Here is a 15911-nt window from a genome sequence, read left to right on the forward strand (position 1 = left end):
ATTTTGTAAATAGTCAAGTTTTTATACCCTTTTTATACCCTTTCAAATATTCTAATGGTTTCCAGTATTTTCCACATGGTTTGTGGCATTACTTTGTAACTTAAGCAAATGAAACAAGTCGGCTTTGTGTCACTGAACCTGTTACGAGACGTTCGCATGCCTTTTAACATGCACTGCATCAGAGCAAAAGGATGTGCATAAAATACTGCAGCCAACATGGATTTCAGCAGAGTAATTCTCATGAAGAACTGTCCAGTAAGTGCACATTGCTTACAGTGGGCCAGCACCCTCCTGGTGTTACCAACGAATGTCAGTTTGTCCTGTTTGAGGTGTGAAGAGCTGTTATACGTCTACAAATAAAACATTGTATATGTCTCTGAGTGTCTCTTTAATGATTGAACGTTGTTTGTTTAAACCTTATCGATTCATCTAATACAAAGGAGTGTTCGTGGTTAGAGGAGTCTGTAGGCATTCTGGAAAAAACGTCAGAAATACTGTAGTTTAAGTGTCTTTAAAGTGGATTTTCAAACATGGCTGGTTAATTATCTTTTACAGAAACCAATGGTTACCTCTGTGACCCCAATGTGGTAATACATGAGCGCCACCCACTGGGCATAGGTGGAAACTGTGAGATTAGTGTACACTTTAAAGCTGCAGTAGGTAAGGATGGAGAGGAGAGCAGACTTAGCCTGAAGATTTGAACCAAGAAAAGTTTCACGTCACTGCCCCTCCCTCTCCGCTGCACTCATGCCCTGCCTCCAAGCCCCTCCTCCCTGCAGCTTCTGCCATGGCAACCAGTAACGTTAGCCTTAGCATCGGAAACAAGCTAGCTCTGCCCAGTCGCTAACATACCGTACGCGCTGCGGACTGTTACTGTAACAATCACCATATTAGCTTTCTGGTTATTTGTTGTCTTAGCCGTATATGCTGTTGTTGGCAGCGGCGGTATGGGCAGTTTCTCCTTTGTGGGTGGCTGTTACTCCGCCATAGCTTTCACTGGCCTCCTGACGCCAGCCAGCAGCATGAGCGGAGGGAGGGGCGGTTCACAGCGTGTGTGAGTATTGATTGACAGATGTCAGACACGCCCTCAGACGCTCCTCTGGCTCTGATTGGTTGTTTTGTGTCAGGCGCGGTGGATACTTGCAAATGGCAGTAGGAGCAGTAGGTGGGACCAATGGAGCCGTTTTTTTTTTTTTTTTTCACAGATTACATGTTTCATGTACTGCTGTCTGGGCATAGGGACAGTTTTAACAAATATGACAAAAAATTACTTTTATGTAAGTTACCTCCTGCAGCTTTAACTAACCTCAGCCTTTCTCTCCCCTGAAGTCTCCCCTAATGTAGTGCCAAAAATACATTGTCTCTCTTAATCAAAATCTGCTCACCTCCACATGTGGTATTGATGATGATCAATACCGCTCACCTCCACATGTGGTATTGATGACGATCGATACCACTCACCTCCACATGTGGTATCGATGTTCTCATGTCAGCACAAGTGGACAGTTTGACAAAATGTCAGACTACTCTTTTAATACTCTGCCTTGATGGGTACTTATATTTCCACTGCTATTAATGTGGGAGACTCACAAGAGACATTAAAATACTGCTCAAAGCCAACAGGGAAGAGGCTGAGATCTCCTGACTTCTGTTTCTTTCCCATAATGCAACCAGGTAGCATTATAGGAAATATAATTTGCATCACAGGGCTTTTTTCTCAGAGTTCATCCAGAGCCACAGGAGATGTTACGTTTTCTCAGACTGATGCTGCTGCACATGATGATTAAACTGACTTTTATGTGGAGAATCTGTGGCGTTCCCCTTTAATAAGAAAACGTTTAAGAATGATTTATATTGTGCTCTCTATCCATCAGTTCATCTTATATCTCTCAAACTGCAACAGAGCCAGAGAGAGCTCATTAGACAGTGTGATTAGAGTATCCATCCACTCTTTAATTACTGGAAATGAAAGTGGATGATGATCAAATTTACGATTAGAGTAATGTAGAGCTGGTATTTATTGAAAAATGTTTCGAGGGCACGACATGGATTTACAGGTTTGACGCATCTGCAGTGCATTATGTTCAGCATCATACAGAACAGTTTGCCTTCACACACAAAGAGAATTGTGCAGTCACCTGCTGATCAATGCTTTTTGAAACCTATGGGGTTTGTTTGGGCTGCAGTGCTGTCAAATTACATCTGAAAATCAAATCTAAAGGCAAATGAGGCTCATTGCAAGGGGTTGTTGGTGTTCTCTTCGTTTGCTGTGGTGTAGTGAAGCTGTCGTTTGCGTGGAAGCAAGCAGGTTTAATTCAATCAGCTGACACATGCTAAGCATCTGCTGCTGACAGTGCTACAGTCAAAACATATTGATCCCGGAGGGGGAAATAAATAGCCTGAGATTGTTGCAGCTGCAAATGTAATAAGATTCAGCGAGGGAAAAAAAAGGAAAGCAGCCACACAAACAGAATTAAAGATGAACAATAGATCAAAGCATGCAAAACACAGTCAGTTCAACTAAAAACAAGAGGTTATGTGAACATGCTGGAGAACATGTTCTGCAAATACACTCCAAGAATTTAGTCAGAAATGCTATTTATAAAACCCGCATGATTACTCGCTGCACTAAAATGTGGATTAGACAAGCAATATGTGCTGTCATTAAAGCTGTGTGAATTCAAAACTGAAATACGAAAATCAAGATGAATGCAAATTGCTGCATCAAAAGCAAACTTGATTATCATCATTTAAAACACACTCATTTGTCTGCTCAGTAACGACTGCTAAACCAATTGAAACTACTGGATTTAATTTAAGCCGCAACTCACTACAAGCCTGCTGTGCACTGATTGATGAAGCTCATCTGCATGATTACTCATTCTTTAGCTGGAACAATTTGTTGAAATACAGCAGTGAAAATGCAAAATTCCTTACAGCAAGCCTTTCCAAGCTGAGTTGTACAGCATGTGTGTGTATGACACAAGTGATATGTGCATACACTCTTCAAACTCTTCAACTGCTGAAATCACACATCTTCTCTTCATCAAAGTAAGAATGATGGTGAACATGGTGACCAAAGTATTTACACCTCACAGCTGAAGTCAGAAAGGAAGCCTGTAAACTGCTACCAAATGTCGTGGAGAGGTCACAAAGGTCACACATTTTTCCTGAAACCTAACTTGGCCTGGCATGCTCTGCAGATTCTGAAACCCTTTGAGAAAAATAAATTGTAAAGTTCTATAAATAAAACTGACTTGATCACACAGCTCACGATTTCCTTCAAGGAAAAGTCTGCTGTTTGGACACTTTGTGATCATCACTGTGCACCATCTCTGCAACAGGCCACACAAACCAAAGAGGCCTCGGGGCAGAAGGAGGAGAGAGGAGGGACGGCAACAAACACTCATTAGCACACGAACCTGGCAGCCGCCCCAGCTGGCTGCAGGCGGCTGCCCAGACTCCCTCATCTTGGGGGTCTCTTGCATTGTGTTTGAGGGGGATCCGCACCGCTGCCGGATTCCAAGTGACAGCTGGAATCTCTGCAGCCATTATTAACCTCTCCCTGGGCTACCTGAGACAGCCCATCATGCGTCTGATTGAATCTGAATTCATCAATACCAGCACAGGCTGAACATGATGAAAAACCAATTTGGAGCTGAAGTTTATGCCCAACACTTCATGAACGCGTACGATACTGAATTTATTATCTGAATCACTTTTGCACTGCTCAAACTAAACAATGCACACATGGCACTTCTCAGAGAGGAAAGGTTTTTTAATGGTTGAAAGCCGGACGAAAGAATCCACCTTTAGAAATGCACCTGCTCGATCTGACTACATGATAAACTGTCCACTTCTAATGATGTGACAGAAGCCTTCACTGTAAAAACACTGCATGTGAGAAAATATACAATATGTACTCTCACAGAACACAGAACAGCTAAGACCATTTAGAGATTACATTTTTATGTACACCGCTCCGAATATAGGCTGAACTGTACATGCCATTCATCTACTAATAGAAATGACCCCACAGTTAATATGAGAGATCTAGTTTTGTTCATGAAGTCAGGGAATCCAAAACAAATGGCAAAAATCAACCACTTACCATTTACAGAATTACGGACAGGCTGTACACTGTACATGGATAGAAAACAGTACAACCTTGAAATTCTATGTTAATCTCCATACCCATAGTCCTATTACATAATCATGTCATGTCCCCTGTCGCCCCCGTCTCTCTGTTTCCATGTGTCTTGTCCCTCCTCACTGTCAAGTTAAGGCAAAAATGCTAAAAGTAACGTCACAAAGAGCAAAAAGAAAAGCTGTGTGCGTTTTAAAGGAGAGAAAGGACAGTGAGGCGTCGGCTTGTTCATCGATGGAATCAACAAGTCATCTCGTGACAGTTTGGGGAATTAAAAAAAAGCCACATTACACATTGTCCCATGCATAATGACATACTCATGATAAAGTGCACCTTAACTGCATTTCTCGGTAAAAATGTTAAAATCTAGGACTCTAGCGAAAGCATTACGCACGAGATATGCCAGCAACAGGTCGACAACCTGAGCAAAAAAAAAAAAGGAAAGGAAAAAAAAACAGCTTCATGGGGTCTATTTTTATTTTTCGTAACGTCCTCCGGTGTATGGGATCATTTTGGAGTTCGATGAGCCTTTCCGGTCTATGATGGACAGGGTGTACTCTCCATTGTCCGTGCACCGGAGAGGCACGACTCCCTGGGTTTCTCCATGCGTAAAGGAGCGCGTCGGGCAGTCCTTCTTGGAGGACGGAGTGGAGACTTTCCAAAACAAAGCGCTGAGCATCTTCCTGATCTCTGGCCTCATCAGGCAGTAAAGCACCGGGTTCAAGCAGCTGTTCGCGTGCGCCAAGCACACAGTGACCGGGAACACGTACGTGTGCACCATGTAATATGATTTATCCCAGTTGACGGCGTTAAATTTGACCAAGACGCCCCAGAGGGTGATGGCGTGATTTGGCATCCAGCAGCAGAAGAAAGACAAGACCACTATAGCGACAGATTTGGTGACTCTAGATCTCCGCTTCGGGATGCTGCTGTCCATGCTCATCCGTCTTAAGAAGCGCAGCAGCATCAGATAGTTACCGGAGACTATGAGCATAGGGATGATGAAGGCTATCAGTATTTTCTGGATGTGGTAGAGAGCGAGCCAGTCGTGCCCTTCAGGAAACTTGAGGAGGCAGAGTTTTTCTCCCGCTACCACAGTCACGGTGGAGAAGACAGCTGTCGGAGCGGTGGCCACAGTCGCCGCCACCCACAGCACCGCGCACACCCACCTGACACAACACGACCTCCTGTAAGCCTTTTTCTTCAGGGCCGAGGCGACAGACAGGTAGCGGGTCACACTCATGGCGGTGAGGAAAAACACGCTGGCGTACATGTTCATCACCGTGACCGAGAGGACGATTTTGCACATGGCGTCTCCAAACGGCCAGCTGAAGTCCAGCGCGGTGTCCACGGCCCAGAAGGGCAGAGTGAGCACGAACTGGAAGTCCGTCACTGCCAAGTTGATGATGAAAAAATTGAGTGTGGACTTCTTTCGACCTTGTCTTAACCTCATGAGGAAGAAGACGAGCAGGTTTCCCACCAAACCCACTGCGCAAACTACAGAGTACACCACGGAGATGAGTATCCTCAGGACCAGGGCGCCGTCCGCGCTGATGTCGATGTCTTCGACACTGAATTTCTCATCGCCAGAGGAACTTCGATTCACTGCTCCACTGTGGTTAAATATTTCATCCATCTTTAAAGTGAAGGACCTGTAGGTCACACCGGGCCTCTACTGTGCGCACGGACTACACCGAAGCAACAGACGCTTTCTCTCTTCATACAGTGACTCGGAGTCTGCTTTTATACAGGTGTGTCGCGCGTCTGCTTGGCCACGATTGGTCGAATGAGATGCGACAGCAGCCTCCATGAATTTACAGCATCTCTCACAGCATGTCGGGTACCAGGCTGATGGCGCGTGGAGCAATTTCTGAAAACTTTTTCCTCACGAAAATTCAAACTAAATAAGGGAATTAAAGTAAAGGGATGTGAAAAGAAAAAATGAAATGCCACGTAGGCCCAGATTAACATCAAAAGGATACAAAAATATTTCAAAGATGTTTACAAGTCAAGACCAAGACAGGTGGAGTAAAGCACGTTGCCATCTGCTTCTACATCAGCTTCTGCTCGAGCAGAAACATAAAGTTAAACTCACCTTCCGTCTTTGCAAACATCCTCACCAACGTCAGTGTTCCATTTAACTGAGTATTAAAACATACCAGAACTGAAGGACAGCCTTTAAAACTGAAGCTGTATCCCTGCATCAGTGGTCCGCGGTGTCTCCATTCCTCCACTAGAGGGCGCGCTAAGCTCAGGCAGGGACGCGACATGCCCACTAGAAATGGGTGAAGGCAGATTGATGAATAGAATAAGGAAAGAAGAAGTTTTAAAAATTAGTTTTGTTGGTTTTTTTTGTTTTTTTTTTGAGAAAAAACTTGTATCTTCACCTTAACCAGCTGTGACCTCCCTGATACACACCTGAAACATCTGCTGCTGCTGCACGTCTTTTAAAATACTGCATTTTCCCTCTGTGTACTTAGATGCTTTCTCTTTACTCTATTTTCATGCTTATTTTTATCAGGTTTTTTTTTCTCATTTTTTTCTGTGAAGCACTTGTTCCATGTAAGGTGCAACACAAATTAAGTTTATTGTTATCATTATTATGAAGACTGATCAAGTAAACCATTGATCTTAAGTTTATTGACCGTATGAATTAAATCCTTACACACTTTATTCAGCTGTTTTCAGAATGAAAAAACCTCTTTCTGAGATTTTTTCTAACGGCATCTTCTGTTTAAGACATTGTGTCTGCATGACTGCGTGCAGGTCCAGGCTTTCCAAACGGGTGTCAGACCACCAACCTCACTGAACTGAATGCTTAGAACCACAGCTTCCTCCATCACTTCATGGAGGTTTAGTCCCAGAGTTTCCACTGGAGAAGACAGCTCCGTTTTCTCTTCGAGCACACGGGCAGCTAACAATGTTCACACTGAAGCCCCTGATCTGCAATCACTTCTCTGAATCCAAGTGAATGCAACAATATCGAACCTGGTCCTCATCTGACCCACTGCAAACCCGAAGGACCTCAGTTTCGGGAGCTACTGCCAGTTGGATTGAGGCACTGTATCCAATTTCTTGGAGTAGCATTCCCCTTTAAGCCTCCGGTCCCACTGCAAGATAGCCCATTGTCTTAAGTCCACCCATCTGTGGGGGTGGCTCTGCGAAAGTTTGCAGAAGAAATTTTTCAGCTGTCACTGACTGACTGTCGGTAGGAGACTGATGGAGGACAGAGGGGACAGTTAGTCGTAACTTTACGCCGACATACAAACAAGTCACAAAGACCGAGAATGGAACCAAAACGCCCCATGGAGGCAGACGATGTTCAGGCCTGAATTGGAGAAGTTTGCTGGGACTGTCACAGTTTAAGTGCACGGTCTCCACAAAGCGAAAAGCGCATGCAGCCCAGATGGAAATCATTTGAAGTGACAAGCGACCCGGTGTCAGAAAGATATTAAATGCTTCTAAGAAACAGACTGCCGTCCTGACAAAATGACCCGTTTGGACTGCGGGCTTCACGCCTTCGGACAAGGAGTCTCCCGCAGTCACCTCCTCATCGCACTGCTGACGGTCCTGGAAAGCTGCAGGACGCTGGGATTGTCACATGGAGCAGGTTGGTGGAGACTGAAAACAGAAACATTTTTAAACTCTGAATTCACGCATTCATGACCTCGCCACGTCATCTGGTATTGTGGCTGCTTTTGTGGTGCACATTTGTTCCAGAGCGCGTCTAATTCAGCGCAGTAACACGCAGAATCAGGCCAGCAGTCCTCGCTGCGCAGGGGAGGCCAGCTGTGGCTTGTGTTTACAGAGATCTGGTCTGACTGTAGCAATTAAGCCCAAGGTTTTGCAGCTGAGTGTGGTGGCTGCATAGACCTTTCCGTTGAATCATCAGAGGTTCAAGCCCCACGCAGGCACACATCTGCCCCTGCCCTTGAGCCAAAATGCTGTGCAGCTGACCTCTGACCTCAGCAGGGAAGGTCGAGAAACAGAGCTTCTCTCTGAATCTACAGCGTTCATTGTCTTTATTCTCATAATGGAGCTGGTTTCCACTCTGCAGTGTTGAAGTTGTGAGGCCTGTTGGATGTCATCACATCAGAGAATCAGGCCTCTCTGGTCTTGTAGGGATCACTGTGCTGCCTCCACCCGCCCGACACTTTCATCCTGTCACTCTTCCTTGTAGTTTGTGGTTTGGGTGTTAAAAATCAGAGCTCTCCTGAGATTCCAGATAGGCAGTAGTCTGGACGCAGTCTGTCTCGTCCTGTATAAATCAGCTGTGAGCCCTTGAGAGAAAAACTAAGTGCTGTCAGGCATTATAGACCCAGATGTGTCACTGCGGGGAGACACCTCCTGAACAGTAACGATTCAGGAGATAAATGTTGCCACAGGAGTCCTGGACGTTTATCTGAGAACCCAAAATAGAAAAGCACTGTGACAAGGCTTCCTCTTTTCATTCTCACTTGGTCCGGAATACATTATCGCATCCTGATACCAGTTTAAGAAGTTAATTTTGATTTAGCTTTACATCAATAGGAGCCTGATTGGTGTTGCTCATTAGTCTGAGGAGCCACTTAAAGACCCCTGGTGGTCCCAGACCCTGCATTGAGAACTACCTCCTCAGCCCGGCTACTAATGCAATCACGTTTTCTTCACAGTGTCTTTTTATTAGTGAGATGTTTTCTGATCACAGTTTGACATTCATTTTCTTTTTCCATGGCCAATAATTGCTTGCGGACCTTCAGTAGAGGCCACAGCTGCTTGATTATAAGCTGTAATGAAGTCTCTTGACTTTCAAACGAACGTCTTATGTGTATTTTGGTAATTAAGAGGATACATGGAATCATTATACATGAGGATAATCCTTCATGTGTTATTGAAATAACTTCCATGAACAGAATCATCGCATGTGGAACAAGACAGCATTCATCAAGGCTGCAGAGTTTCATACATACAACCCTGATTCCAAGAAACTGGGACACTGTGTAAAATATAAATAAAACAGAATGCGATAACTTGCTGGTTCACCACTTTGTGAACACATGATTGGATAAAGGAGATTAACACATGTGCTCAGGAACACTTTGTTAACAAATGATTGCTTTCTGTTTTTATTTGTGTCTGACAGCGTCCCAAATGTTTTGCAATCAGGGTTGTGTTACTTAATTAGTAAATGTTCAGAAAGCTTGAATCTGGATCCAGATCTTCATCAAAATACACATAATGAAAGACAGTTAAGCAGATTGATTGATGGCAGCGATGGTTTTTGCATTAAACCAGATTGCTTCCAGGATTATTCTGCTCAGTTGAAGGTTGAATTGTGCAAAACTGAATGTGATTCAGAGTCATGACCGCTTATTTCTTGCCAGCTTTTTCGTATTTGTTCAAAAGTGAAAACATGTTACGCGACCTTACACGAGGTAAAAACTTAGAAATGTGTGTTTTCCTGGCTCCTCATTCAATGAGAGATTCCGAGCAGCCGCTTGCCAAACACATCTTCCTCAGATCTTACTGCACTGATGTACTCTTGGAAATATTTGTGCAGATAACTGCGTGCAGTGCTGAATGGAGACAGACCTTGTCTTACCTTTCCACAAAGCTGCGTGAAATCATTTTCTGCATTCTGTTCATTTCTCTTGACTGAGATTTAGCTCACGTTGGTATTCTGAAGGTTTAGGTCGGTGAAGTAACTTTGTTGTGTTGCCTGATATCTTCTCACAAATCTTATACACTCCAGTGGTTTACTGTACATCGAACTTTTTATTTCCCAGAGAACCCCACACTCTCTGAATCGCTCCCTTTCCTTGGAACAAACTGCAAACAGTATCATGATAAGACAAATTCTTATCACATTAGAAAGTAAACTGATGATATGACATCTCCCTCATGAAAATATCTGAAAATTCATATGGAAAACAAACCATAAAACATCCTTCTAATGTGCAATAAATTGATTATGCAATGCACATTTGAATAAATACATAAATCTTTATGTGGCACCCCACAGCAGCTGCACTGTGTGCACTGCAGCTGTATTCAAACATAAAAATGACAGATTAGACACGATGAGGATGTATTCAAAATGCAAAGAGTCAAATCTCGTTGCCTCGAATGTGACACCAGCCTTTGTTCTTTTTAGGTATTTGGGTTCATAAGTAGCATATGAATGAAAAAGTCTTGTACGAATGTAACTGCTCATATACAGTAGACACATCTGCAGGCGTGGTGCAGCTGCAGGATGTTGTTTCGATGTAGTTTTATTCAAAAATAAAAATCTGGTCACAACCTCTTCAAAACTTTTGAGATGCTTTAAATTATAATTTCATATGTCAGTTTTGCGCCGCTTAATCTTCAAACTTTTTCCTGTTACTGAAGCTGCATACTAAACACAGACATTGATTAGTCAGTGCGATGAACTCGATTAAAAAGTCATGCATTGTTGAGCAAGACTTAATCTCCCCTGGACAGTAAACTGGAGCTGTGCAGATATCATTAATATCGATCCCATCAGCAGGCCACAGCCAGGCTACATGTGTAGAATGAAGAAGAGCAGGCTGCTGCTTATCCCAGTTCTTAAGGCTCGGTTTCTGCCTCACACTTCCTCTCATGCTGCTGATTCAGCCGTTCCCGCTCACAGGAAATGAAGGAGTATTATTTTTATCAGAGGAATGAATTTCACCACCTTTATCAAACCTGCTGCACATGAGAGTAAAATGTAGAAGGATGATCGTGGACGAGAATCCAGTCTTCCTTCAACAGGCTCTGCAGACACTGCAGCTGTATCCAGACATAAAAATGACACCCATATGGGTTTGTTTAGAGCTTCCCCAGTTTTGTTTACAGCTTCACAGCCACTTAATTATTTAATTGCCCTCCCCTTTCCCGTGATTTAATAACCCGTCTTCTCTCACATCTTCTCTTGCCACCACGGCTCTGACAGAGAGATTTCTGCAGGATCTGCCTCAGTATGAAGTGGTTCACCCCACAAGAGTGGATGCCAGAGGTCACTTCCTGTCCAACTTCCTGTCTCACCATGCTCGCCGTGTGCAGCGCCGGGAAGCCTCGGAGGGACCAGCGGACTTGGATCAAGTCTTCTACCAGTTGTGGCACGGCAGCCACAGTTTGCACTTTAACCTCACCCTCAACCCACACCTGCTGGCTCCGGGCTTCCTGACGGAGAGGAGGTACGGTGGCCTGGATGGGGCCCAGATCCATCCGCCTGGATCCTCCCAGTGCCATTTCTTAGGTGAGGTGTGGGATGAGGCTGCCGTTAAAGGGAACGCAGCCATAAGCACCTGTGATGGACTGGTGAGTAATACTTGAAAGCCTGACGTCCATTTGAAGTCATGTTAAATGCACAGGGGTGTATTTAACATATTCAGAGCTCAAGTGTGTGTAATGAGAAGTAAATATCATTCAGACCTCAGACTTATCTGACAGCTTAGTGTTCATTTAGACAGCTACACACCCTGGATGGATTTTCCACAAATCATAGGTGTGCCTGAAGTTATCTGATACTCAGACTTGGAAGTGAGGTGCTTCACTCCAGCCAGAAGAGCCACACAGTCACACAGTTTGTTGAAAGCAGAAATTTTCCCCCTTAAACATCATGTTTGCAAGCAGTTCAGCATGTCCTGTATACGCACACATGCAAACCACCATTAGGCTTTGCAGTAAACGTTTATTGCTCTTCCATTTGTATGCCTTGAATGTTCACTCGTACTCAAGGATGAACTGGTTAGAATTGGTGGTCAAAGGTCACCGTAACTTCACAAAGCACGTTTTTGGCCATGACTGAAGAGTTCATACGATAATTATGACAAAATTTCACACAAATGTCTGTAAAATGACCAAGCGATGACATTTTGTATCCAAAAGGTCAAAAGTCGGCTTCACTGTGATTTCTTCTGTGCTGCTGGGTTGAAAATCATCCTCCTTTTACAGTTTGCGGCGACACCCATGTCTGAAGCATGGTAGTCCACCACAGGCTCATTGGTTGTGCTGATATTGAGCTTCAGGTGATTGTTGCATCATGTGATGAAGCTCTCTATCAGTCCTCTGTGCTCCTCTGTAAAAATAGTCTCTGAGTGAAGACAGCATGTTTCTCACTGAACATTAACTTCCATTTCACCAAAAAAATACCCTGAATACCTTTTATTAAATTCCCTCAAAGTCTTCACTACATATATTAGGCATGTCTGGGCAGAAATGGATGGTTGAGGCATACGACCTCAAAGCATTAATTCTAGTTCAATAAAAGCATTCACCATCTAACCGTTGAACAAAGCAGCCCTCCCCTCCGTGCATTTGTAAGATCAGCAGGTCTATAACTGCATGCCACAATCTGCTCAGTCATATTCAAAGACTGTTCCTTCAAAAGCAACCAGCCATTCACGCTTTGCTCTGCGTGTGTGATCGCAGGTTTGAGCTCATAATGGAATATGTTAGGTTTAGCGGTGCATTCAGAGATTTTACATTTTTGATCTTTGACACAGCGTTATTGCATTGGTGCATGACTGTCAAACAATTTCCACACACACACACCCTTTGTCTGGATAAATTAGATTTTCTCTAAGATTGATTAATTCCTCTACGATTACATTCAGTTATTCATGACAGCCTACTGTCAGAACATTTCTCACATTCAAGTCTTATTTTTAAAACAGCGTTATTTTTGTTAGAATTAAACAACAATACCTTATTTAACATTATCTTTCACAGATAATATTACAACTTGCTGTATGCTTGCTTATGTTGCATTGTTTCTTTGGGAATAAATGGGAAGTCCATATTTTAAAGTGATGGGTGAGAAGCAACCTCGTTCAGAGACATTTGGACTGAAGAGAAGCCTGACAGTGGTGTCACTGTGCCTGAGAGTCCACAGGCTTTCTGACATGTCACAGTTAGAAATTGCACATTTTGGCTCACTTTGTCATGCCTTACAGGGACACTGTTTTCCTACCATAACATATCAAAATGTCTGCTGTCTCTCCCCACATTTCCTGTCTGAACTCTACACTCTCTAGTAAAGGCAAAATACCTACAATGAGGGAGAGAAAGATGTTTGGCCATCTCGGAGGTGTGGACTTGGTGGTTGAGTGTGAGTGAGGAGCCCGTCCAGCGTACGTCTGAATACAGAGATCTTCCCTTGCATATATTTTGACTGTTGAAGTCAAGGCACGACCTTAAGTTGCCACTCTGAATATGGCACAGGTTCTGCCTGATGTCAGTCAGAACTGTCAGCTCGTTACACTGTTTCCATCATCGTCTGACATCTAACTGTTTTAGGTGTGGGAGGGGGATTCAGTTTCCCCTGACCAATCACAGAAGACCATGTCTGCCTGAATCTAACATCAGTTTAAGCTGACTCTGACTCACTGACTGGTTTCGCTTGTGTTTTAAGAGTGGAGCAAAGTAAAAACAAATGATGATGTCAGCCGAAAAACAGCCGTGATAGCTGCCTCTACCTTGGGTATCACAGTTCCCGTTGTTGTTATTTCTCCTCCTTGGTTCCAGCGCACAGCTTGACAACTCCAATCAACATTCATGGCGCTGATTAGCTGATTGTTACTCCCCGACAGCACTCACTGAATCGGCTGCTTTTCCAGCCGAGAAACCGCTGTTTCATGTCAAGATGCCAGATGAATCATTCAGCTTGGTGGAGTGGGTGGATTCAAAGGTCTGGGCCCGGGCGAGGACAGGGTGAACAGCGTACTGAGCATTTATTAAGTATATGAAATAGACTTCCTCACTAGTGATGGCAATATGCGTCACATTCAGTAAATTCCTCCATAGGGCTGCACCACTTGAAAGAGCGCTCCACCCATTTAGCATTGGCCAATGTTGTCTCAAGGGCATGGTGAACTTCCTGCCTCAAACCCATCCTGGAAAAGATCTAAAGAATGTAGAAACTATCAAAGTGCTGACTTTCATGTTCGGGTTTCACTCATATTAATCTTAAAATGACGACAGGTGAATTGGATCATTGTCCCATTCAGCAGGAAAGTTCCACCACCAGCTTTGACACCATCCATGGATTTGTTTTGTTTAAGGCCAATGCTTATCCTACTCTGTCCACGTCCCACAACCAAGACAGTGGCAGTTGTTTTCTCATTCTTCATTCATTTCAGCTTTGGAGATCCGTTGCCTACCGACATGTTTTTCATCTTAACTGACAGCAGTGAAACTAGGCACGGTCTCCTGCTGCTAAATCCCTGCTGCTTCATGGTTATACTTTTGTTGCAGACTCATGTTCCTCCTGACTCATGTTCCTCCTGTTACGTGTCTGGCCTTGGTTTTTTAGCCCCCCACAAATCATTCTCAACAACACATATATCAATGACTGTATGTTTTTGCTCACTGCACCCACTTCTGTTAACTATAAATGCTGTAGTGCACACAAGTGTCCAAACAAAAGCTGCTTCTGGGAGGCTGGAATCACCACGTGCTAATTTATACCCAGTTTATACAAAATTAAAGTCTTTTCATCTTACCAACTATAATGTTTGGCTGAATAGTAAATGAATATCCTGATCCTGTTTGCATGTATTAAGCTGCAGCTGCATGATTCACTGGAGAGGCTGGCTGTTGTCCCGAGCATGTATGCTTAAAGGTGCCCTGTGGACTTTTCTTGTAAACAAACAAAAGTTCTGTTTACATTCAGTTTTGTTCATTAAATTCATTGTGTGTATCCTTGAGGTCTAACAATACATCTCATTCCTCATAAAACATTTACAAAAGTTTTTTTTAGGTAATTTAAACTCAGAATTGTTTATAGCCATGTTAACTTGCTTGCGGTCTTCTTCCCTGCCTTTGCTGGCGCACTGCTTCATTTGGTGCATTACTGCCACCTGTGGATCAGTGGAATAGTCTGAAACCATTGACAGGACGGTGTATTGTCACCTGTGTGCATGTGCATCCTTGTTCATGAGACAAAGAAGTGGGGAAAAAAGATCAACAACTCCAGAGAACCTTTTAATTAATAAAAATAAACTTAAAAGGCTTTTTATTTAACAATTAATTGTTAATCCTTTCCAGATATTCACTTTCTGAAGCCTTCATCCCACACACACATCAGCAGACACATGGTATCCACATTGATGGTGCACTGCCAGGCCTGTACAGTTGCCAGCTTCAGTTCTTGCTTGTTTTTTGGGGCTTTTTGTCTAAACTCTAGTCTACAGAGAGAAAAACACAAGATCAACTGGATTGAGGTCAGATGACTGACATGGGCAGTTACGACCATCTTTCCTTCTGACTGTTAGTTCTCTGATTACATTCAAAAGTTTCCATTCAGCTAATCAAACTGCATAACCCAGATTAGTTTTCCTACTAAAATCTTGTTATTTAATTTAAAAAACTTTTCTGCACCTTACTTTAGCTTGTTGAGCAAGCCGTCAAACAAACATTCTCCAGGGAAAAGTGCACCTTTGAAGTCAGCTTGTTGGCTCGATAGCGAGTTAGCCGATCAGCTGCAGGACATCAAACAGCATGTAAAGTAACCTGCAAATTTAAATTAGGCCCTTTTATATTCTGGTGTTGTCTTTAACCTTCAATACGACTGCTCTTAAAACACTGTGAGCCCAGAAGCTACAGTGCAAGTTTGTTCACTTTGTCCTTTGTCATTCCCTTGCTGGTGCTCAGCCTGCCAGCTGCTGTCTGTGAAACACAGACACCAGACCCCCTTTGTTTCAATGTAAAACTATTGAAAATACATTTTAAAAACAATGACACCATCTTGGCTGGACGATGGGATAACTAATATGTTTTC

General features: G+C 43.4%; 2 protein-coding genes across 2 annotated transcripts in view; one reads left to right on the forward strand and one right to left on the reverse strand.

Moving 5' to 3' along the window:
* Positions 1-3599: 3599 nt before the first annotated feature.
* On the reverse strand, positions 3600-5817 carry LOC143325392 (relaxin-3 receptor 1-like). Its single transcript, XM_076738401.1, has one exon. The coding sequence runs from the start codon at positions 5781-5783 to the stop codon at positions 4623-4625; it is 1161 nt and encodes a 386-aa protein (XP_076594516.1). The 5' UTR covers positions 5784-5817; the 3' UTR covers positions 3600-4622.
* Positions 5818-7384: 1567 nt separating this feature from the next.
* Positions 7385-15911, forward strand: part of adamts7 (a disintegrin-like and metallopeptidase (reprolysin type) with thrombospondin type 1 motif, 7) — a 66939-nt gene continuing 58412 nt past the window's right edge. The window contains exons 1-2 of the mRNA XM_076738413.1: positions 7385-7757; positions 11082-11449. Of these exons, the coding sequence (XP_076594528.1) occupies positions 7637-7757; positions 11082-11449 (489 nt within the window). The 5' untranslated portion in view covers positions 7385-7636. The remainder of the gene's footprint in view (positions 7758-11081; positions 11450-15911) is intronic.

The sequence above is a fragment of the Chaetodon auriga genome, chromosome 1, assembly GCF_051107435.1.
Source record: "Chaetodon auriga isolate fChaAug3 chromosome 1, fChaAug3.hap1, whole genome shotgun sequence".
NCBI lineage: Eukaryota > Metazoa > Chordata > Actinopteri > Chaetodontiformes > Chaetodontidae > Chaetodon > Chaetodon auriga.